This window comes from Octopus bimaculoides, chromosome 5 (assembly GCF_046866305.1).
Source record: "Octopus bimaculoides isolate indiv1 chromosome 5, ASM4686630v1, whole genome shotgun sequence".
In the NCBI taxonomy this organism is placed as follows: domain Eukaryota; kingdom Metazoa; phylum Mollusca; class Cephalopoda; order Octopoda; family Octopodidae; genus Octopus; species Octopus bimaculoides.
In genome coordinates, this window is record NC_142932.1 from 19,678,448 (window position 1) to 19,704,501 (window position 26,054).

The window sequence follows — 26,054 nt, forward strand, 5'->3', positions numbered from 1 at the left end:
ATGGAGAAATACTCCAAAAATCTCGTTCAGGCAAATCGTATCAAAAAACATTTATTATTCTTCATCACCCTCCTTTCTCCTCTTGCACTTTATTATTATTATTATTATTATTATTATTATTATTATTATTATTATTATTATTATTATTATTATTCACCTCCTACGCTTCATCACCATCATCATCATCATCATCACCATCATCATTATTGTCACCCTTCGCCTCTTATTTCTTTTTCTATCTTCTCTTTCCTTTTTCTCGTTCTTGTTGTTCTTTCTCCTCTGTTTTTTTTGTTTTTTTCTCTTAGTACCCACATTTCCCCCAATCAAAGATGGTGTCACTACAGCTTGTGGTGTTACAAGCTTTATTATGTTCACTGGTATACATAGTGGATGCCGAAACAAATATACTCGTAAGTAATATCTATGGATGTGTATCTTTATTTTATACTCATATTTAGGTTTATAAATATATGTAGATGTAATGTATATTTATGATTTATACAAAATAAGTACTGGGATCGATTTGTTTGATTAAAACCCTTCCAATCGGTGCTCCAGCGTCGCTGCAGTCGAATGACTGAGGCGCGTAAAAGATAAAGATAAAAGATATTGAATCCTACATACACATACACACACATACACATGCGCGTATATACATACACATGTATACATATGCTTGTACATAAACACACATATCTATATATGTAATATATGCATATAGATGATATATGTCTTATGTATGTGTATAAGATACAAATCTATATACATGCATGTTCATACAATGTAATTATCGCAAATATATATATTATTTCTTTTAGTCATCAGATTGCGGCCATGCTGGGGCACCGCCTTGGATAATCTTTTTTTAGTCTAATGAATCGCCCCAGTACTTATTTAAAAAAAAAAAAAAAAAAAAACCTTATTCAGTCTCTTTCATCGAAGCACCAGCTTATGGGAACATAAACACACCAACACTAATTTTCAAGCGATGGTGGGATCAAACACAGACACAAAGACACATGCATGTATGTGTGAAGGGGATATAAATGTGTGTGTGTGTGTGTGTGTGTGTGTGTGTGTGTTGTGGCTGTGCGGTAAGAAGCTTGCTTTCCAACAACATTGTTCCACGTTCAGTCCCACTGCGTAGCACCTTGGACAAGTGATTTCTATTATAGACTCGGGCTATATTAGACATGTATTCTTTTACTTCTTTCAGTCATTTGACAGCGGCCATGCTAGAGCACCGCCCTTAGTCGAGAAAATCGACCCCAGGACTTATTCTTTGTAAGCCTAGTACTTATTCTATCGGTCACTTTTGCCGAACCGCCAATTTACAGACGTCGTAAACGCACCAGCATCGGTTGTCAAGCAATGTTGGAGGGACAGACACAGACACACAAACATATACTCACATACATATACATCCATATATATATATATATATATATATATATATATATATATATATATATATATATATATATATATATACGACGGGCTTCTTTCAGTTTTCTATAAATTAGACCCATAAATAAATAATAGATTGGAGCTAGGCACGCAATATATAACATGACACACACACGCGCATTTGCTACATATTAGAAAAGAGGTGATGAAAATTGAATTGTGGAGCGATAAGTTAATAATTGACGTCACTAGCATTCACGAAAAGGAGAAACGCTTGAAAATTCAAATATAATCATAGAATTATTTTATCTCCGACAAAAAACATCTTACCAAGGACAGTTCCTTTTTAACCCGGAATATATATACACACACAAACATACATATATATAGATAAATAGAAAGATAGATAGATAGATAGATAGATAGATAGATAGATAGATAGATAGATAGATAGATAGATACATACATACATACATACATACATACATACATACATACATACATATATATATAAAGGAATATATATATATGAAAAGGAATACAAATATAATATATATATATATAGGTAGAATTCACCAATAAAAACAACAGACGAAGACAGGTGGTGTAGAAAACAAATAGATGCATTAGTATAACGCTCGGGAATTGAAAAAGTCTTTAACGTTTCGAGCCCACGCTGTTCCACAGAAAGTAACACAAAAAGAAACAAGGAGAGAAACAAGGAGAGAAAAGAAGGAGAGAATATATATATGTATATATATATATATATATATATATATATATATATATATATATATATATATATATGCATATATACAAAATATATGTACATGCATACATATATATGCACATATATGGGTACAGATATATGCATATATGGAACAACAATATGAGACTTCGAAGGCAGTTGCTCCTGCGGTCGTTCAATGCTCGAAATGAGGAGTAGATGGACACCCGACAACAGATGAAGGATCGTTCTTTATGTTACTTGTCTTGTTTTCCAGTTGTTTCTCTCGTTGTTTGCGTATCCAACTTTGTTTTCGTATTTCATGTTGTCAAATGACTGAAACAAGTAAAAGAATGAAAGAAAAGAATATATAAATGCCATAAGCTGAGCAGATAACAATTGTTTCCCCTCTCTGAAACTATTGTATTATGCAACGACCAGCTCGATTGAAATACAGTCTATAGTCAATCCTCATTTATCCAGCTAAGCTGCAAGTCAAACTTTCCAACCACATGGTTCCGGGTTCAGTCTCACTGCGTGGTACCTTGGGCAAGTGTCTTCCACTATAGCCTCGGGGCGACCAAAGCCATGTAAGTGGATTTGATAGACGAAAGAAGCCTGTCGCATGTGTGTGTGCGTATGTGTGTATCTCTTTGTATGTGTTTAACAACCGGTGTTGGTATGTTTACGTCCCTGTAACTTAGCGGTTTGGCAAATTAGTTTTCATTATAACATCTTTACTCTCTTAACTGTTCGAGTACTATTTTACACGTTGAAGCTTTACTACATTATAGATATACGTATATCTGGGGGGTAGGCATGTGCATGTGTGTGTGTGTGTGCGTGCATATATACATACAATGGGCGGCACCCACATAGTTTCCGCCCACCAAACTCACACCGTTTTGTTTGGTCTGCTGTTACAGGCGAAGACACTTGCCCAAAATGTCGTGCAGAGACTGCTTGGCTGCGAAATGAACTTCTTGATCACACAGCCACGCTTTTGCCTGTCAATAACTTTCCGCTGTTACCTCTCAAACACTTCATTGCTTCACAAATAATATGTGTGGAGCCAACGAGAGAACGCTTCCAGGTAGTCACTCTGTTTGATAGAAATATCCAAATATTCTTCAAGCAACAGCCTACCATCTCGTAAAGGAAGTTTAGAGTATAATGTAGCCAGAGGAATTGTACACAAATCCTGAATGGAAGACACAGTAGCTATATGTATAGATATAACTACTGATGCTTTAAGGAGTGAACATATCGGGCAGCTACTCGGGGGCCTCGTTGATCTAGGAGCCTAATTCTAATTTATTCATGTTATGGTTTGCTATCACTAAGTACGTATTACAGGGCCCAGCGCGTAGATTTGCCTGGAATCTATAATACTGCTAAGACAACCCTGGATATAGCTAGAATGCTTCTGATTATGGGATAATTTAACAACATAAGGTTAAACAACGATTATTTTAAGGCTCATCTTATCTACTGCACTGTTTTAATGAAATGTTGATTTTTTTAATGCAAACAGATGGTTGAATTTTCTCTCAGTTTCGTATATTTATTATCCTTATGAAAAGTTTTACAAAATTGTCTCCAGGAGCTTGTTGACTTTCTACTCAAAGAAGGTTTTTTGTTTTTCTTTTGTTTTGTTTTGTTTTGTTTTTTTTATTGTCGAGCTGACTCGCCACTCGGTTTATCTAACATCACCATCAGGTCTTTTTGTGCTCATTCTTCTACAAAAGACTGAAGCTTTAGCCACGGTTCCGTCTCGGTTCACATCTTACAGACATGTATTTACCTACTGCTGTTAAGACTGGCATTCAGCCGCTTTAGTTACACCAGTCTGATACAAATTATTAAAAAACATCCTTTATTTAATGTATAAGTTTCTTGGCAACCTCACTAGTGTCGTTAGCACGAGAAAAAAGTATTCGGGACACCTAAAGCTTCACGAGGCTCCGGCAGGGGATGGTGGCGAACCCTGCTGTACTCTTTCACCACAACTTTCTCTCACTCTTACTTCCTGTTTCTGTTATGTCTGTAATTCAAAGGGTCAGCCTTGTTACACTGTGTCACGCTGAATATCCCCGAGAACTACGTTAAGGGTACACGTGTCTGTTGAGTGCTCAGCCACTTGCACGTTAATTTCACGGGCAGACTGTTCCGTTGATCGGATCAAGTGGAACCCTCAACGTCGTAAGCGACGGAGTGCCAACAACATTAATAGGCTTTAAATCAATAGTAACAAAAAGTAAAGTTGAAATCAAACTCTCTGTATCAAAGATTTAAAAGAAACTTAATTTCTACTTTTAGTGTTAGAATATTAATGTGTTCTTTCAAAAAGGTTTGTGATATTTCTTTTCTTTTCTTTTCTTTTTTTTCCCCAGAAAGCAACCCTGAAATCCATTCATGTAATCAGTGATATTAAATATCGATTTGCTACCACACAAGTGTCCATGAAGTATTATAATCCATACAATTCTGCTGTCCTAGCAGACTTACATGTAAACATGCCTCACAATTCATTTATATCAAATTTTTCTATGTAAGTATCTTTCATTTCCATTACATTTCACTTTAGAAATTCTGCATATTGAACATTTCAAACATATGTTGGTATAACTATAGATGTGTGGCACCACCTATCGACAATGTTTCTTCATAGCCTTCTGCCATTACTACCAAGGGACAAAGTATAATGCATCTCCTTTAATGAAATTTTCCAGAGATATGTTTTCGATGGTATAGATTATGATATTTCTTTCTGCAAATTTTATCAAGACAATCGTACTCTATCTTCACCATTGAAAACATACTTCTGAATAATTTCATTGGAAAATATGCATTTAACAAACCTCGGTGGTTGGGGAGGAAATGAGCCTCCAAAAACAGTTTAATTTTTTCTTTCCTCATTATTGTAGGCTCAAACGGATCTTTGGAAGTTTTCTTTTAAAATACTTGCAGAAACACCGCTTTCCGGATGATTTTCTGCTATGCTAGTGTATGTTGAATCGAAAAATTCTGATGTGGAACCAAATAGAACAGTATTAATCAATAAATTATACACATGTGAAATCAAATAGATTATACACATTATACAATCTATTCAAACTTGAAATATAAAACTTCCATGTAATTTTGATATGATGAATAGCGCATAAATTTTCACAAATATTCTGAAAGTATCTCAAAGAAAAACTTCGTAGTCACTTACTTTTAATGAAAACAATTAAGTACAGGTGCTTGAGAGAGAGAGAGAGAAAGAGAGAGAGAGAGAGAGAGAGGAAGAGAGAGAGAGAGAGAGATAAAGAGAGAGGAAGAGGAGGCGAGAGACGGAAGTAAGACGTTAAAAAAATTCGAAGGGTAAATTTTTATATCGTAGTAAATAAAAATTTAATCGAGTAGTTCAAATCTTCAATAATAAAAAGAATTTAACAACCACATTTTGATTAATATATATATATATATATATATATATATATATATATATATATATATATATATATATAAATAATAATATTAGGGACAAAATCCAAAATTACAGGTAAAAACTCAATTAAAATCAATTTATAAAAAATTAAGATTAAATTGAGCTTTACAGATTGTATTTTCCTATTATTCAATTGATTTTTAATGATAATTAAATAAACGTTTTTAGTTTTAAATAGTCTAGCTTTAACTATTACACTGGTTAAATATGTACTAATTTTATCTTTATTATTATTTTAACCTTCAACTTCGTTTAAATTGTATTTAAAACGATAATAATTTATGTAAGCTGGTTTTTATATATAATATACATATAATGGATGTAGGGATGATTATGGAATGTTTATTATTTTGATATTTTAAATAATTTTTCTATCTTTATAAAATAAGTATTTTATATAAATTCATTTGGTACTTATTGTTGGTTGATATATATATTTATTTATTATAATTATTGTTCTATTTAAGACCTGACGATAAGCTATATTTTTTTATAGAATTTATTTTCGATAATTTTAATTGATTTTAATCGATTTAAATTTCCTTTCTATTTGAAAATTAGTTATGAAACACGTGTAGTCATTTTATTATCTTTATCTTATGATATTTACTTTGTATTATATTATACTAATTTATTGTGCTTTTAATTATTAATTTTTCTATATGTGATAGTGGATTTTCATCGATGAGTTCATGAAACTTGGTTCTTTTCCCTGAAACTATATATATATAGAGTTATTAATATTTCTAAGTCTCTCTAAAGGAGACTACGGCAGCGGTACTGGAAATTAATAGTTATCGCCAAGCCAACATGGCAGTCCCAAAATTAGGACGAAAGCTGCCGTGAATTAGCTCCAAGAAGCCATCGCCTCTAGCTAGCTATGTGACACACGAAACCTGTGTCCTTTATAACCTTCGAACAGGGGAGGTCAGCAGTGTCCCCCTGCTGGTTTGGCATCTGCAGACTAGTTTCAGGGTGTTGCCCCTTGTCAATGCAGAGCAGCCAAGCCTTAGCCAGGAGGCGCTGCTGACTATCTGTTCGAAGGTTATTTATCTAATTTCAGTGGAATCTATCCACTGATTTTCAGAAATAGAGTTATTAATATTTCTAAGTCTCTCTAAAGGAGACTACGGCAGCGGTACTGGAAATTAATAGCTATCGCCAAGCCAACATGGCAGTCCCAAAATTAGGACGAAAGCTGCTGTGAATTAGCTCCAAGAAGCCATCGCCTCTAGCTAGCTATATATGTTATATTTGGAATTTTTAAGAATTTTCGAGAGAGTGTATCCTTTGATAATTGCTTTCTTTTAGTAAAAGTTACATACGTCTTACTAATTAATCAGCAGTTTCTTCACTATATCATAGGTATATTTTGCAAAAGTTTGAGTGGGGAAAAGTGGGAGGAGGTAATCTCCCAAAATTCTTCTTTTTAATTTTCCAAACTACTCTCACCACATAATCATAACTGACAGCCTGTAAAATGTATCACCGGGAAATTTGACAAAAATACGCATTTTCAAGTATTTAGGTATGTCATGATGGAGCACACTTGTGTAATTATGTTGATATGTATAGATATGCTGCGGAATTAATCAATAGATTATCACCCAAATTCTCAGGGGAAAATGGTTTGGGCATCGGTGCAAAAGTTACTATTCTTCGAGATCGGTTAATATCGTTGTTCTGTCGATAAATTACAACTTATAGCAAAGTGAAAGATATTACTAAGTATATGAGCGCAGGAATGGCTGTGGTTATAAAGCTCATGTTGCAGCCATGGGGTTTTCGCTTAAATTCCACTGCGCGATACTTAAGCTAAGTATCTTCTATCGCAGTCTCGGGTCGACCAAAGCTTTGAGAGTGGCATTAATTAGACGAAATTTGTATGGAAGCTCGTCTAAGAGCTTGTTCTTGTTCTTAAGTTGTAGATTTAGCACCACTATCTACCATTTGGATGTCTTTATATGAGGCCAAAAATTTGGGTAACATTTCCGGTAAGAAGATAACCTCTCCCCATTCTCCTACCAGCACTGGAGGCCCTGAGAAAATCATTAATTCGGAAAATCATAAATTCTTCCTCTTCTAATTAATGAAAGTAACAAATAAAAATTGGTCTTTGTCATATATTTTAACAAAATAAGCTTTTACTTTTACTCAATATCTATCCAGCTAAACAATAGGTTGGTTATAATGTTGTTTGTGGCAACATGTTAATTAATGTTAAAAATTTATAAATTTTAACCAAATACGGATATATTTTCACTATTAAGTTATTAGTACGAGGTGTAATTCTTCTTTATTCTGTTCTTGCTTTGCATTTCAATTTTAGATTATCATATTCGTTGGAACGAAGGCGCATAGTCCAGTTGTTAAGGTGTTGCACTTACGTTCGCAAGATAGTGGCTTCGATTCCCGGACCAGGTGGAGGGTTATATTCTTGGGCAACCCACTTCATTTCACGTTGTCCCAGGTTACTCAGTTGTAAATGAGTAACCCTGCAACGTTTTGGCGTCCTGTTTAGAAGAAATGTGATCTCGGCCACTTATACGCCATAGACACTTAGACAGTACTTATTTTCCAGAATAGTAAATTAATCTTATTTCTGAAGAAGTTGTAGAAAACATGCACCATCATTAAAACTTTCACAACGTATATTGATTCTATGGAAAAGAAATATTCGAAAATACAATTAATTTCAATGTTGATTATATATTTTTTTTTTCTATTGGTGATTGCAGGGAAATTGATGGAAATGTGACTGTGGGAGAAGTAAAAGAAAAATCGATTGCTAAGGATTTTTATGAACATGCCATTGAAACAGGGCAAAGTGCTGGCTATGTTGAAGTCAAGTAATTTTTTTATTTTCTTCATATTTGATATTTTCTGCTCTTAGTATTCTAATTACAATATCTTTAAAATCATTTACCTATTTTTCTATCATTTTCCAGACACCGCTTCACAAATGTCTTTGATATATCTGTTAATGTTGAACCACAAAAGTATATAGTTTACAACTTGACTTACCAAGAACTTCTGACACGACAGAACAATAAATACAGGCACGTCATTCATTTGTCCAATGGTGGAATTATTGATGACTTTTTAGTCGAAGTCTTCATTGCAGAACCCCAAGACATTATTGATTTATCTGTTCCAAAAATTAAAGGTGATAAATTAACGACTATTACTGATGATGAAGGTAGGTAAATCATTTCTGCTTGATTTACTTTATATTTTTAATAATGATTTCCCTTATAATCCTCATAAATCAATGGCTCTACATGCTTTACAGCATTAGTGCATGCCCAAAAATATATATTGGCATTATGAAGAGCATCCAGCCGTAGAAACCGTGCCAAAGCAGACATGGAGGCCGGGCAGCTCTCCAGCTTGTCAGCTCCTGTCTAACCGTCAAACACATGCAAGCATGGAAAACAGACGCTAGATGATGATGATGATGGTGATGATGATGCTGTAGATGATGGTGATGATGATGATGATGATGATGATGATAGAAATATGTGAACCAGAGATGGTGCAGTCAAAAATTTACTGGACTAATGAGAAAGTCAACAGCTTTCATACATATATCCTTTATCTTTTCCTGCTTTAAGTCATTGGATTTCAGCCATATTGAATTTGAAAGATGAGACACTGGCAACAATGCGATAAGGAGAAATAGGATTATCGAGGAGTAGAGATGGCATTCAGCTTGGTATGTCAAAATATTGAGATCATTATAGTTACATTATAGAAAATATTGAGAGAGGAAAGAGCACATATGCGAGTTAAAAGCTATAATTCCTTGACCAGTGATTCTTTCACAATATATCGAATGTTCTTCTTTTAGATGCAATCTTGCATATGTATGTTTAACTGAAGCATCCTACCTAATATTGGTTTCAAATTTTGGAGCAAGGCCAGCAACTTCAAGGAAGGGATAATGATTACATTGACCCTAGTGTCCAACAGGATGAAAGGCAAAGTCGACCTCGGCGGAATTTGAACTCAGGACGTAAAGGCAACGAAACACATGCACATACATATACGACGGGCATCTTTCAGTTTCTGTCTACCAAATCCACTCATAAGATTTTGATTAGCCCGAGGCTACAATAAAAGGTACTTGCCCAAGGTGCCGTCGCAGGGTTACCCATTTACAACTGAGTCGACTGAAGCAATATGAAATGAAGACAACGTGTAGCTGGTCTGAGAATTAAAACCACGATCTTACGATCGTGAGTGCAACACCTCTAACCACTAGGCCACGCACCTTTTCCCCCACACACAAATCTTCTTTCCCCACAGACTAATAACAGGTAAGTTACATATATTTTTTCAAATATCTTTTCAATAATTTTATTGTATTTTATATTAGGTTTTTTAAATGCTTATATTATTTTATTGGATATAACTTTCTATGTGTACTCCATACAATAAGGTTGTTCTGAAATAGGAGTTGCGGTTCTATTGATAAAATCCTAAATTTGTAATTATATATATATATATATATATATATATATATATATATATATATATATATATATATATATATATATATATATATAGGGAGAATTCACGAAAAAAACAACAGACGAAGACAGGTGGTGTAGACAACAAATGGATGTATTAGTGTAACGCTCAGGAATAGAGAAAGTCTTTAACGTTTCGAGCCTATGCTCTTCAACAGAAAGGAACATAGAAAGAAACAAGGAAGGGATGCAGATTGTGTCTACTTGTCTTAACTTCATATGAAGGTTGTAAAACGAGTATCAGCGTCTTACATGCGGTGTCGTTCGTTTCTAGGTTTTCTGTGAAAAACGCTGCCGGCCATGAAGAAATATTGCCTTAATTGGAAACAGGTGAGTGTAGTTAGCAGGAAGGACATCCGGCCGTAGAAAGTCTGTCTTAATGAATTCCGTCTGACCGATTCAAGCATGGAAAAATAGACATTGAAATGATTAGTGTGTATGACAGGGAAAGCCATAACAATTAATGTACTCAAGTAATTACAAGTTCAGAACAAAATGATAGTTGCCAGTGATGCAACAAACTACCAGAGACGAGGTTCTCACTTTTTTTTATTTCATTTCTACTCATAATACACCAAGTATTTTCTTTACTATCACCATTTGTTCATGATTTCGTGATCTAAAAATCACAGCCAATTGCCTGCTGTTAACCTTATGACTGTTTAACCTTACTATACACGACATTTAACGTCCTTGTGCGTTATAGAACATTATAGAACATTACCAGGATACCACCTGCTTATTAATGGAACATTACTGAGGCAAGCAGAGAAGTTTAAGCATCTCGGGACCATATTAACGAGTCATGGGAGGTAGAAGGCTGGATTGGATGCTAGACTTGCAGGTGCTTGCTCAGTAATACACCAGCTTCAGTATTTCAACCCTCGGAAGAAGAGAAGTTGGTAAAACTCAACCTTGCTATCTTCAGTTCCATTTTCGCACCTGCTCTCACCTGTGGTCATAAATGTTGGTTAATGACCGGAAGAATATGATCACGAATACAGGAGGACGAAACTGGTTTCCTCCGACGGATCTCTGGAGTAACGTTAATTGACAGGGTGTATAGCTTGGAGACCCAGTAGTCTCTCCAAGTCAAGCTGCTACTTCTCCACACTTAGAACTCAGAGCTCCCACTACGAATATGTGGTTATAATGCCACAAGAAAGGATTGCAACAAGATTCTTCGAGCTGAGCCAACAGGTAGGAGACTTAGAGGTAGACCACGAATGAGATGGTTGTAGAATATTCATAGTCTCGGTCGATCACGCTTGGGAATCCAGCCGGAAAGTGTAATGACAGTTGCTTCTGATAGGACCCTATGGAGGAGATGCCTGAAGTTACCACCACCACAACCCCTCCAGGAATAATAGGTAGCGAAAATAGATGTACGAATACTTCATCTTTCAACTGTTTTATTCAATATCCTTATTAATCACTAAACACGGAGTAGAGAAAGTCTGTATGTCGACATCGACTCTCTCGAAATATGAATTCAACCTTCCTCATATCACATCTTGCCGCATAAAAACAAACAAAAGAAGTGGGGTTGAAAACCAAAATACACTATGTTCGAAAATAAAAAAACAAGATAACCAAAGATGGACATGTTTTATCATAAACCTGCTTGATCAATGCTGGAATAAGTCTAGAAAGGTTAGGGCATTGTGTCAAAGTTCAGGCCGTAAAACACGCGGTCTGTCTTCAGTACTTCACTGATGCACTAAGAAACTGAACGGATGAAGAGAAAGTTCTCCAGCATGTGAATTTACATTGGTTTCGCGATATCTAATAGTGATGTTGATTTTAGTGTTAATGATATCGAAATAACGGGCATTTATTCAACTCTGTTACAGATATAAATTAAGATATTGTTGTTTGTTTTTCAAACAGAGCTGGATTCGGCTTCAATTGAGTACATCAGCAGTAGAGAGGTTTACATCAAATACAACCCAAGTCGTAAACAACAACAAGAAATATCAGAGAAACATGGTGTTGCAGGTTTACTCAGAGTGGAATATGACGTAGATCGTCAAAATAATTCAAATCTAATATATGTAAGATAATATTTGTATGTAAAATTCTAAACCTGTGATTTACAATGGCTTATTATACTCCAGTTCTCATGTTTTATTGTTGTTGTTGTTGTTGTTGTTGTTGCTATACACAAGATTCGTTACAAAATAAGATAATATACTATAGTAATTTAGACAAAAGCATGGTTCAGTGGTTATTACGATAAGGAAGAATTCCAGATCAGTTCGCTCGTTAATACGGTGTTTCGTTCAGTGCTAACAGAATGGAGTTTGGACTGTTTGGAAAGAGTGGTGCGTTGAACAGAAGAAAAACTAAACGCATGGATAGGTTGATACTACCATCGGGAGAGGGTATGAAGAATATAGAAGAAACATGCTATAAGTACTTGTTGTATATTGGAAATGGACAAAGTAATGGAGGGGGAAATAACGGAAAAATTTAAGGTGGAATTCTTGCACAGACTGAGACTTGTTCTTAAGTCGAAATTGAATGGGCGGAAAAGATTGAAGCAATCAATACTTAGGCAGTTTCACTCCTTAGATATGGAGCAAGAGTAATTGTGTAGATAGTAGAAGAAATATGCAGCTTAGACTGAAAGACAAAAACGTTATTGACTAGGTATGAGGTATTTCCCCAAAGAGTGATCCAGACAGACTGTATGTTTCAAGAAAAAGAGGTGTAAGAGGAATGATTGAGTGCAAACACAACATTAGAGCAGGAGCAAAAAATATGGTATGGTACAAAACAAAAATGACACAGAATCGCTATTGTTAAAATAAGGTCAGACCCGAGCAAAATTGAAGATTGAAAGGATAAAACACAGTGCAAACATTTGAAGATAAATGAAACTGAAAATAGGTGGATAAAAAAAGAATGCATGAACAATTGCATAGACATATTGAAGATAGGACAACGGAAAAAGGTATTTATAGATGGCTAAGAGTGTTTAAAACCGGAAACGGAAGCCTTAATCTGTACTTCTCAAGAGCAAGTATTAAGAACTAATTACATCAAACACAGAACAGACCACATAGCAGAAAGGGATAAGTGCAGAGTTTGTAGAGAGAACGGGGAAACTGTGCGACATGTTGCCAGTCAATGTACACTACTAGCTAAGAAAGAATATGAGGCGGCATGACAACATAGTAAGGATAGTCCATTGGGCACTTTGCTACAAATATGGATTTGACTGAGCTGAAAAGTGGTATGAACATAAACCTGAAAGGATTATCGAAAATGACAATGCAATAATCCGTGGGACTTTATGATTCAGTGTAACTTTGATATAAAAAGTAGGAAACCAGATATAGTGATAAAGGAGAAAGAAAGCAAACAGTATTGGATCATTGATATAGCATGTCCAGCACACTTGATATGAAGAAGAAAATTCGATAGATATGAAGGATTAGCTTGGGAGGTTAAACAGTCGTGGTCGATGGGAAATGTGATAGTAATACTTAATAATTGTCGAAACCTTAGGAATAGAAACTGAAGATCTTGAGATGTACATTGAACAAATGGAGAGTGTGACACTTGCAGAAAACAGCACTGCCTTAGAACGGCTGGAATACTCAGGAGGGTACTTGAAAAATAAGGAATGTTTCCTTAGTTTAATGGTAGTGAACAACTGAATCCGTAATACATCTCCAGCGTAAAAAGCTGAGCAAAGAAAACATAATAGAAATGAAATATGTAGGAGTGGCTGTGTGGTAAGTAGCTAGCTTACCAACCACATGGTCCCGGGTTCAGTCCCACTGCGTGGCATCTTGGGCAAGTGTCTTCTACTATAGCCTCGGGCCGACCAAAGCCTTGTGAGTGGATTTGGTAGACGGAAACTGAAAGAAGCCCGTCGTATATATGTATATATATATGTATGTGTGTGTGTGTTTGTGTGTCTGTGTTTGTACCCCCAACATCGCTTGACAACCGATGCTGGTGTGTTTATGTCCCCGTAACTTAGCGGTTCGGCAAAAGAGATCGATAGAATAAGTACTAGGCTTCGAAAGAATAAGTCCTGGGGTCGATTTGCTCGACTAAAGGCGGTGCTCCAGCATGGCCACAGTCAAAAGACTGAAACAAGTAAAAGAGTAAAAGAGAATGAGTTTGTTTATTATTGGCATAACGACACCGCCACTCCACCCCCACCCCCGAGGTACAACAATATCTGTGTTGCGTATACTGTAATCTAAATGACATATATTGCTACTTTTTTTTCCGCTCTCATTCATTTCTCCCATTTCGCAGGCAGTTGATGGCTACTTTGTGCACTTCTTCACGCCTGATTCCTTACCAAGTCTTCCAAAACACATTATATTTATGCTTGATGTCAGCGGATCAATGTCTGGTCGTAAGATTGAACAATTGAAAGAAGCTATGGAAAATATCCTTGATAAGCTCGATCCAGAGCTTGATACATTTCTCATTGGGAAATTCAGTAATAAAGTCTCATGGATGATGAAAACATTTTTAGCAGCAAACGAAACTAACAAACAATTAGGTAAAAATTATATTCAGAAACTTGCTGCATTTGGAGGTATGTTAAAGTTTTATATACTATAAATTTTGCTAAAGCTTGCATTATATTATTATAAAATTTTAGAATTTTAATCTATTTAAGTTATAATCCGCTTTAAATGAAGCATGTACAGTTGTAAATCCTCGCCCTCATTAATCCCTTGTTTCATCTATTTTTATACGTTTTTTTTTTCTTATTCTTTCTTATTTGTTCTTCGTGTTAGGCTTCCCATGATGTTAACACCTGTAGATTTGTTGTAATGTGTGACGTCCTAGGGGGTGGGGGTTTCTGTTTATTAATAAGTGTAATGTGTGAGGTATACTTTTATTGTGATTGAATATATTGTTTTCACTGCACGGTGCCTTGGGCAAATGACTTCTATAGCCCTTGGCTGATTTGTAGACCCTGAAAGAAGCCCGTCGTGGGATGATGATGATGTGTATGATCTTTACCATCACTTTAGGTTCAGCATTTACCTCTGAATGTGTTTTAATTTTGCTGGAATACCTTATTTTTTTTTTGCATGTATGTTTTGTTTTGTTTTTTGTTTTTTTGTTTTTTGAGGGGCGGAGTTTCATGTAAAGAGCTCAATGCTATTTTCATTATGCCCTAGGATCTTACTTAAAAGTGTACGTGCGTGTGTGTGTACGTGTGTGTGTGTATGTGTATGGTAGTCTATGATGTACTTTTTTCCTCGCTCTATGGGGGCTTGTGTGTTTTCATATGTGGTAAGTTATGTCGTATGTTGCTATAGGTTTGTGAGAGGATTTCTTTGTGTATGGTCATTTTTATATTGACAGATGGTTTTCTTTTTAACAATTTGTTCTAGTCTAGTTTCCGTTATAAATGCATCTAAATTTCTACAATAATTCGTAGAAATTCTCTTGACAATCACCTCATAAATATACAGCAGATTATATTTTTCATTGTTATTCCAGGTACAAACATTGACGCTGCTCTCCTTGAAAGTATAGAGAAACATAAATCAGTTTTATCCACCACAAAGAAAAGTATCATCATATTTCTTACTGACGGCCAAGCAACTTCAGGAGTCAGGGTCGTTGAACTTATCAAGAAAAATGTAAAAGAAGCCAACAAAAACGTGTCGCTATTTACCCTTGGTTTCGGAGAAGATTGTGATAGTAAATTTCTTCGTGAGATTGCTACAGAAAATGGAGGCTTTAGTAGGAAGATCTACGTTGACTCTGACAGTAGACTACAAATTGAAAATCTTTATAAAGAAATATCTAACATTTTATTAAAGGATATTACATTTGTTTACTTAGATGGTGCTGTTAAAACTAGTTCTACGTCATTTAGCAGCTACTTCAAAGGGTCAGAATTAGTTGTTTCGGGTGCTTTGTCGCAAGAATACCAACCAACTATAAATGTGAGTTTAACAATGACAAACTGCTGGGGGATTGATAACGAAATATTAGAACTAGAATTATATGGAGATAACTTTATCATATACCATGATGGTTTTTCGCAAAATTCCACTTTGACTAATATTCAATCATTTTCTGAAATTACCGAAAAGACTTATGCTTATCTTACGTTGAGACAACTTCTCAAAGAAGATAGAACTACAAAAGTGAGAAAAGATATTCTTGATCTAGCACTCAAGGTGAGTAAAAGAAAATGAAGCTATGATAAATTATATTTCATTTATTGATTTGTCAGATAAACTCGTTCTTGCTTTTGGGGTTTTTCTTCTTTTTTTTTTTCAGTTATTTTAACAAACCAGTCAATAATATATTTTCCTTCGTTATTCACAATTTCTTGCCAACATCCCACTAGCTTGTCAATGCCTTGACGATGGAAACCTCCGAGTCTTGGTGAGAAGAATTTACTGAGTCACTTTTCAGCTCCTAACCACTAGGCCATTGCGCTTCCACCAAGCACGTGTATATCAGTAACTAATGAAGCGGTGAAGGTGAAGGCCACCCACTCACAGCATCGAAAGCACGGGTACGCCATGCCAGTGTAATGGTGCGCTTTTTGTTGTTTTTGTTTGTTTTTCGTTGTTTTTCTTTTTACAAAATCGGTTTCTTTTTGGACGTCTACATGAATTAAACGTTATTACGTCAGGAAGCGTGTACGATGGTTTCTTAGGAAATAGCCAGACTTTGTTGGAAAGGAATATCAGTGATTGCTTATCAGTGATTACGGTTTTTGAAACTTATGTCTTTTATCTTTCACTTTTTTCGGTCACTGGATGAGACTGTGCTGGGGTACAATCTTGGAGGGTTTTAATCAAACATATCGACCCCAGTACTTACTTTTAAGACTGGTACTAGTTCAATCGGTCACTTTTGTCGAACTGATAAGTTACAGGGAAGTAAACAGACTATTGCCGGTTGTCAAGCAGTGACGGTGGGGGACACATGCACAAAGACACATATATGTACGACAGGCTTCCTTGCTATTTCTGTCAACCAAATATAAAGCACTGGTCGACTCGAGGCCATAGTAGAAGACACTCGCCCAAGTGGGACTCAACCGGAAACCACGTTATTGCAAAGTATACTTCTCAACCCCACAGATATGTCTGCACTTATATACTGGTTTCAAATTTTGGCACAAGGCCAGCAATTTCGGGTGAGGGAGTAAATCGGTTACACCGATCCAAGTGATCAACTGGTACTTATTTTATCGATCACAAAAGGATGAAAGGCAAAATCGACCTCAGAGGAATTTGAACTCAAAACGTAGAGACGCACAAAATGCCACTAGGCATTGTTCCAGGCGTGCTAACGATTTTGTCAGTTCGACGCTTTCTGCACCTATATATTACCATCAAAATTATGCCATCAATGAAAATACATGAACTATAGAGTTGATAGAGTTTTAATTATGTCATTTGTATGTATTGTAACATTGTTTCATATGTCTGTTGTACTAAAAAGTAATATTCTTCCTTGCAACAGTATAAATTTGTCACACCATTAACGTCAATGGTTGTCACCAGATCCAGAATTAAAGAGAAACTTTTTGAAGAAGGTAATTTTATAATTCATACCATTTTAAGCAACTTTCATAGACTTGAATGACATGCTTGGGCTTGACAGTCTGAACGCTGGTGAGTTAGCACGGCTGACTAGTCATTTAATCTCTTTTGGCAACACCACTTTTAGACGCTGGATGCAAAGACACACACGCGTGCGCAAAACACACACACATACACACACGAACGCACGCACGCGCATGCGCTCAGAAATATACATATACAGATAGAGAATGAGAATGTAAGTCACAATATTATTAACTAATTGAACCCGATTGACATAAGCACTTTCCCTCTCTTCACACACATAAAGATAAATATGCTCACACACATAAACACAGAGAAAAGGGCGAGGGGAGAGAAAAAGCAGGACGAGAGAAACATTAAGACGTATGGTGTCAAATATGTCAGCGTCGAATCACTGACGCCAAATGGTCGACAACGAAGCGGTCTCATACTCTTCATAGACATGGCGTGTGATCTACGAGGGTTATTTTTAAAATTATTTTGTACATACTTAGCATTGTAAATGTATTTTTTTCAAAATTCTTACTATTTTAATAATAACAAAACCATATAATAATTAAAATAAGCGCGTAGATCACCCACCAAAGTTATCAGGGCAGTTCAAATTCAAAGCAAAAACAAATTGTTAAAGGGAAACCACTCTAATAGACTTGTCATTGTAAGTTGCCTCCCTTGAATAGAATAACCATCCTTTTTCACGTTAAAATGTTTACGTAGGTGCTTATGTCAGGGGAAGAATATATACATGCAAATTTATTAATGCATTTGATCGCGTGTGCGAGTAATGTGTTACGAAAGTATCCGTTAGTTACCTTGAACAATATTTCGATACGATAACTTTACCTATAAATAATAACAGTATTCCTAATTTACATTATTTGTTAGCATAGACCGAAATGTCAGTAAAACACTTAATTACTTAAGAAATTTTTTTATAATTCACCCAGTTGTAATCTCTAGTAATAACGGCTAAATAATAAAATATTATTATCATTATTTATTGTCTTTGCACAGCTTCTAACGCTGGAGATGTACTACGGTGTCAGCTGTTCACTACCGGTGAACTAAGGTAACACCCCTTATTTTGCGAGCACCATCCGGAGTATTCGAGTGGTTCCAAGCAGTGCTGTTTTCTGCAAGTGCTCCATCCTTATTGCAACCCCTATTTGTTCCATGTACTTCTCAAGATTTTTGCTCACTGTTCCCAGGGCTCCGACAATTATTGGTATTACCACTTTTTTCATCGACCACAACTTCTTAACATCCCACGCTAACCTGTCATATTTATCGATTTTCTTTCTTCTTTATCGCATACCTTGCTGTCAGCTAGGCATGCTATATCTATGATCCAGCATCGTTTGCTTTCTTTCTCAATTAACACTATGTCTGGCTTCCTATTCTCTATCTCATGGTAGCACTAAATCTCAAAATCCCATAGTATCTCTGCATTATCATTTTCGATGATGCCTTCGGGTTTATGTTCTTACCACTCTTTTTATAAGCACCGGTACTGCCTATTATTTCTCACTCCACAGTAAGCATTTTATTTTTGTCCTTTAAGTCCCAAATAAATTTACTAAAGTTAGAAGAAGATTACTTATTTTTATCATTAAAGGCATAATTGTGATTAGTGATGCGTTTTTTCATAAAGTTTTCCATTGTACTGATGTAAAAGAAATTCTTGCCCTCAGAATTCACTCTACACCTATATACTACGTTTTGTTGTTGTTATTCTTGTTTGTTTCTTTTGGTTTTGTCCTTATTTTTGGTCTTTTTTTTTTTTGCTTACAATGATCATTAAACAAACAGTTGTTTCTGACTTTGCAGTCACAATATGTATTTCCTTTTTTATTCATATTACTATTTTGATGTGCACCATTATATTCAGTATGATGGCCATTTACTACTTTACTATTATTGTTCAGGTTAGGATGGGATTTAATATGGTGGCCACAAAAAACTGACAGCGTACAGAAATAGTTGGGACAGTGGGAAGGGTTTGACATATCCAGACTGTCACGTTGCATACCATATCATCAATCATTACAATGTGGGAGAATGCATCTGAGTGTCGCGCCTTATTATTGAGCTGACTGCATGCGTGCTATTGGACTAACTGCAAGAGCAGGGCTCGACTGGACTACATCACGACAAGAGAGACAGATCTATTTGTTCCAACAGTATGGGCATATCATTGCAGTTCAGTGCTAAGAAGGCTCTGGGTAAGGTCATACTAAAAAGGGTGAACCAGTCAATCACATCAATCACACTGCCGGCTTTCATAGACATTAAGGCACAGCCGACATCATATTCGTTACGACGCAGTTTCAAGGGAAATGCAAGTAGCGACGTTTTCATTGTCTTTGTGGACATGTGAAGGGTGTTTGACTATGCAAAGAAGACATTTTTGTGGGACATTCACAGAAACTTGCAAGGAACTCTATTGTGTATACTGCGTGTGTGTGTGTCTGTAATGCATAGTGCGTATTTATGTAGGTGTGTATGTGACATGCATTGTATTAGAGTATGAGTACGGCAATTAGCTCGGTAAATTTTCCCCTCTTTTCTTTTCAGATGAATTTCAAGATTTAATGCCCACAATTGCAGCTTTATATATGGGTGAGTCTTTGTTTTACAACATCCTTTCATTTCAACTAGATCTCAATCGGTAGTTCCTATTATGCATGCAAACAGAGCCACCGATATGTGTGTGTGTTTGTGTGTACGTGTGTGTGTGTGTGTGTGTGTGTGTGTGTGAGAGAGAGAGAGAGAGAGAGAGAAAATTTCTTAAAGCAGTGTCCCAGCATGGCCGCGGTTTAATGACTGAAACAAATTAAAGATAAGATATATATATATATATGTGTGTGTGTGTATATATATATATATATATATATATATATATATATATATATATATATATATCCGAGAAAATAACATTCTTCCACTGCTCTAGGGACCAATTCTGTAGGTTTTTACTCCACTCTAAACGCTTTGCAACGTTTGTTTATGAAAGTAGTGGTTTTCTGATTCCGGCCCTCCCGTGAAATCCAGCTTTGTGCAGCTCCCGACGAACATTTTTTATGGAAATTGGGTTCTCGAGGTGGTCATTAAGCTCTATTTTTCTGATCCTTTCTAACAATTCGCGTAAGAGTCCGACGGTCCCTATCTGAAGGTTTTGGTTTTCTTCCGGTGTTTTCTTTCGATGAGGAGGTTTTCCCCTCTTTCTCAAAGGCTGTCATTATTTTCGAGATAGTACTTCTTGATACACCAGACATTTCGGCTGTTTTCGTTACGCTAGCGCCTGCCATACGAGCACCAACAATTTGACCTCTTTGAAAGTCCAATAGATCTGTCATTTGAATGAATTTTAATTATCATTTTCTGATGATATCTGAAAAGAAACAACAATTTTATTCCAGAAGGAATAAAATGATGTAAAACAGTGCAATCTTCTCATCAGGGGAAAAAGAGAGAAACAAAACGCCGATTTTACCAATCGGTTTCGCTCTAGGAGGTTCAACAGAGTGTTAGGTAAATGTCTGATTATGTAATCCTGCGCTCGTTAGATATATCCTTTATGAAATATACTGTACACTTCGATTAATATACACACTCTGCTGACAGATATAGGAATGCCTTTTACTCTGACTTATGGACTCTTAGACAACATACATACATACATACATACATGCATGCATGCATACATACATACATACATACATACATACATACATACATACATGCATACATACATACATACAAAATATCCTGTTGTTGATGTTAAAATTCCAATGAAAGAGCCTTGGTAAGAAATTTTGAAATAAAACTGAACAATGACATACATACATACATACATACATACATACATACACATGCACACATGCATACACACACACTCACACATACACACTCACACACACATATATACATGACAGGCTTCCATACATTACATAATACAAACATATGCATACATAAATGCATGCATACATACATACATATATACAAACACACATACATACATGCATACACACACACACACTCACACACACACACACACACACACACACACACACACACACACACACACACATACATGACAGGCTTCCATACAGTCCATAATACGAACATATACACACATACATGCACATACATACATACATACACCTGATTTTCGGATTGATCCAATTTACATGAAAACAAGTGTATTATGAATTAAAACTAACTTGCTAATATGTAACGTAGATATTATATGAATTTTTAATACCAATATTTAAGATTGGCAAGGCGGTAAGCAAGCAGAATCGTAAGTGCGTTGGACCAAATGCTTAGTCGTATTTAGTCAGTCTTTACGTTATGAGTTCGAATTTCGCCGAGGCTAATTTTGATTTTTATCCTTTCGGAGTCGGTAAAATAAGTACCAGGTGAATACTGGGATCGGTATAATCGACTTATCCCATCCCCTGAAGCTGCAGGCCATGTACCAAAATTTGAAACCAATATTTAAGACAAGCAAATAATCCTTTCTAGTGGAAGCACAAGGCCTCAAATTTGGGGGAAGGGATTAAAGTCGATTGCGTCGACCCCAGTGCGTAATTGGTACTTATTTAATCGTCCCCGAAAGTATAAAAGGTGAAGTCGACCTCGGCGGAATTTGAACACAGAACTCAGAAATAGCAGGAAGCATTTTGACCGGCGTGCTAACGATTCAGCCAAACCGCCACCTTAAGACAAGCAAATAATAACAGTTGTCGTTTATAAATTTTCATAAAGTTTAGCAGATAATTAAAAAAAGTTTTTATTTATATTTCATATTTCATTGCCAATCAGGAAGGGTTATGCCCTTATTACGTAAGTAACGATTTATTTTATTTTATTCTATTTTATTTTTTCCTGCCCGCTTCCTTGCACCGCTTGACAACGGGTGCTGGTTTCTTTACGAGTCCTGGCAGTTCAACAAAATGGCTCGAAAGAATAAGTACCAGACTTACAAAAAAAAATATCGGTATCGATCTGTTCGACGAAACGAGGTGTCCCAGCATGGCCACAGCATGGCCGCAAGTAAATGACAAAAAAAAAAAAAAGACTTTGGTGAACAATAGCACTGGTGGTGCAGGTTTCTATGCACTACTCATTGTTTCACTGCATATCGGACAACAAATACTGGCTTAAGGAGTGTCTGTAATTCGATACCGAACAAACATCTCAATGTGTATTTTGTTCGCAGTGCACCTGTTTTTTCCAGGTGTTTTTCGTACCCTCTCCCCTTTCCCTGTACAGCAGACCCAAAAGTGTCGCCTCCACAAAAAGCGCCGCCGTTGTGATGATGATCATGATGATGATCATGGCGGTGGTGGTGGTGGTGGTGGTGGTGGTGGTGGCGACGGCAGCGGCAACGCGACAGCGGCGGCGGCGGCGGCGCTGATGATGTTGCTGCCTTCTGCTCAATGGCTTGCACATTTAGTGCCACCTTCCAAAGTGTGTTGACAAATCTGACTGCTCCTTTAAAGTCAATCCATGGGAGGTGTATTTATTTGGTTGATTACAACTCGCTGAAAGAAATGGCCGACGTGAGTTTCCAGATTATCAGATTACCTCCCTTGCATTATAAACATTTCACTTAAAATTTTGACTATTGCGGATATGCGTATAGATCTAAGAATGTATATGTACGTCTATCTGTTATATGCGTGTGTGGGGGGTGGGGTGTACATACATTTATCCTCCATTATATCGGTATAACTTGATGCAACTCAGAGAAAAACTGACACACTAGTTAGCATCATTAGACGGTGGCCGGCATAATGGAATAGGAGCTTTATCTTGCATATTCAAAACGTTACCATAAACAATTTAAAAGATAAAGTATATATATATATATATATGTATATAGGAATCTGGCAGGCGTGAAGTGGATTCGATCCACTGTGCCACAAATTTGAATTAACACTGCATATATATTATATATATATATATATATATATATATATATATATATATATATATATATATATATATATATATATATGTATATATATATATAGGTAAAGTAAAAGTTAGAGGCAATACTTGACAATTGTAAGCACCTGTGTATGCCAGCTCGTGGTTGAGGTGAAAGAATAAATTGTAAATCCCAAAACTAACAGCAAAAATACAAAGGATTCTGCGGTACACGTGTTTCAAGCTTTATATCAGTGTATAATTGACAATACAAAGCTATATATATATATATATATATATATGTATGTATGTATGTATATACATACAGACTGACAAAGAGATAGATAAGAATGTATATGTGTGTATTTTGAGATATATCCGTATACAAGTATGTATATATATATGCGTGTCTGTATGCATCTGTGTAAATGTGTGTGTGTGTGTGTGTGTGTGTGTGTGTGTGTGTGTGTGTGCGTGCGCACACACATACACACAGACATTGAATTACTTGCATACAGATTCACATACTGCGACGGACCGGCGTCCCGTCCAGGTGGAGAACCTATACACCAATGAAACCAGGAAACCGGCCCTTATGAGCCAGGCATGGCTCGAGAAGGATCAAACAACATACACACATACACGCACACACACACATAATATACTTTTCTATACACCCAGTAGTTAAACTTATGAAGGCCACTAACTGAAAGTCTTACAGACTCATAATGTGTCTGGTAAGGGTCGATGTGATATGGATTAAGTCCCAACTTTATTGGAACCTAGAACCCTGATCAGTGGTAGTGTCTCTGGTTTGAGATATGATAGAAGTTAGTGGCGGTGACATCAATAGCAGGTTTGTTGTGGTTGGTAAGGGGTCATTCCATCCTTGCCTTGTACATTACATACCTGGGACTACATTCTTCAATGTATCCTTCACTTTAAGACAAGGATTTCTGTCAAGGTAAGCAACCTCATAGAGGCTTCTTGATGATTCATAAGCTAGTTGTTGAAGTGTGTGAGATAGATGGAGAAGTGAGTGATCTAATTGCTGAACAATCAATCAATCAATCATCTTCTTCCAGATTTATGATAATGGTAATATCATCTTTTCCAGGTCTTCACAGATTAACACCTCGGAAACTCAAGAAAGCAAAGTCAAGCATAATGTTGCATAAAAGAATACGTCTTACCTCGCCAACCTTGACTTCTTCAGCAAAAGAAATGAAGGATATTTTACCAAATATTCCAGGTAACTTACCTGTTTAATAGCTTTGATATTTAAAGTCCCACACAGTTACAATAAGTACTTGGTTAGATAAGGTATCATCCTCTCATGTTAGAGCCCCCCTTCGGTCATTGAATGACCATGGAATTGCACCTAGAAAGTTACCTTCAGAAGCAGAAGGCTGGGCAAGATTGTTTATGGAAGGCAAGCAGTCACCCATGCATACCAGCCTCCTCTCTCCACACCACCAGTGTTATCCAAGGGAAAGGCAAAGGGGCCGATACAGCTTGGCACCGGTGATGTCGCAACTCAGTTCTACAGCTGAGTGAACTGGAGCAACGTGAAATAAAGTGTCTTGCTCAAGAACACAACACGCAGCCCTGTCCGGGAATCGAACTCACAACCTCACGATCGTAAACTCAACGCTCTAACCACTGAGCCATGCACCTTCACTCTCTCATGTTAATACTCAGTATTAATATTTTCCCCCACTGATTGATGCTTCTGACACAGCAATAAAATGATGCAAATACATCAAATACAACCAAATAGTGATGCATCGGTTGTCAAGCGATGTTGGTGGGGACAAACACAGACACGCAAACATATGCACACACACACACACACATACACACACACACACACATATATATATATATATATATATATATATATATACAACGGGCTTCTTTCAGTTTCCGTCTACCAAATCCACTCACAAAGCTGTGGTCGGCCTGAGGCTATAGTAGAAGACACTTGCCCAAGGTGCCACGCAGTGGGACTGAACCCGGAACCATGTGGTTGGTAAGCAAGCTACTTACCACACAGCCACTCCTATGCCAGTAGGAGTGTTCACTAAATTGTAAACAATGATCTACTTAATGATATTATTTACTTGCAACTCACCACAAAAGCATGCCTGGCATTCTTGGCATGTCCTGACATGTTGCATGATCTTTGTAAGCAAAAGGCTCGTTCATACAGTATCAGTAGTTTATGGTTCTTCACATAAGCATGGCCAAACTGTTTGTTATTCAGTAGGCTGGGAAATTATTACTTCACTTGAAAACAAATGAGGGTTGGTGACATGAGAGGCATCCAGCCATAGAAAACTCTCTCCCAACATACTTTCATCTGACCCACA

The 26,054-nt window shown here is 36.4% G+C and overlaps 1 protein-coding gene across 1 annotated transcript in view; it reads left to right on the forward strand.

The window, feature by feature from the left end:
- Positions 1-310: 310 nt before the first annotated feature.
- The window catches only part of LOC106871269 (inter-alpha-trypsin inhibitor heavy chain H4), a 32,879-nt gene continuing 7,135 nt past the window's right edge, over positions 311-26,054 (forward strand). The window contains exons 1-11 of the mRNA XM_089352038.1: positions 311-410; positions 4,528-4,685; positions 8,369-8,479; positions 8,579-8,829; positions 12,053-12,216; positions 14,441-14,729; positions 15,650-16,338; positions 17,642-17,714; positions 20,320-20,364; positions 22,573-22,593; positions 24,800-24,934. Coding sequence (XP_089208164.1) covers positions 330-410; positions 4,528-4,685; positions 8,369-8,479; positions 8,579-8,829; positions 12,053-12,216; positions 14,441-14,729; positions 15,650-16,338; positions 17,642-17,714; positions 20,320-20,364; positions 22,573-22,593; positions 24,800-24,934 — 2,017 coding nt within the window. The 5' untranslated portion in view covers positions 311-329. The remainder of the gene's footprint in view (positions 411-4,527; positions 4,686-8,368; positions 8,480-8,578; positions 8,830-12,052; positions 12,217-14,440; positions 14,730-15,649; positions 16,339-17,641; positions 17,715-20,319; positions 20,365-22,572; positions 22,594-24,799; positions 24,935-26,054) is intronic.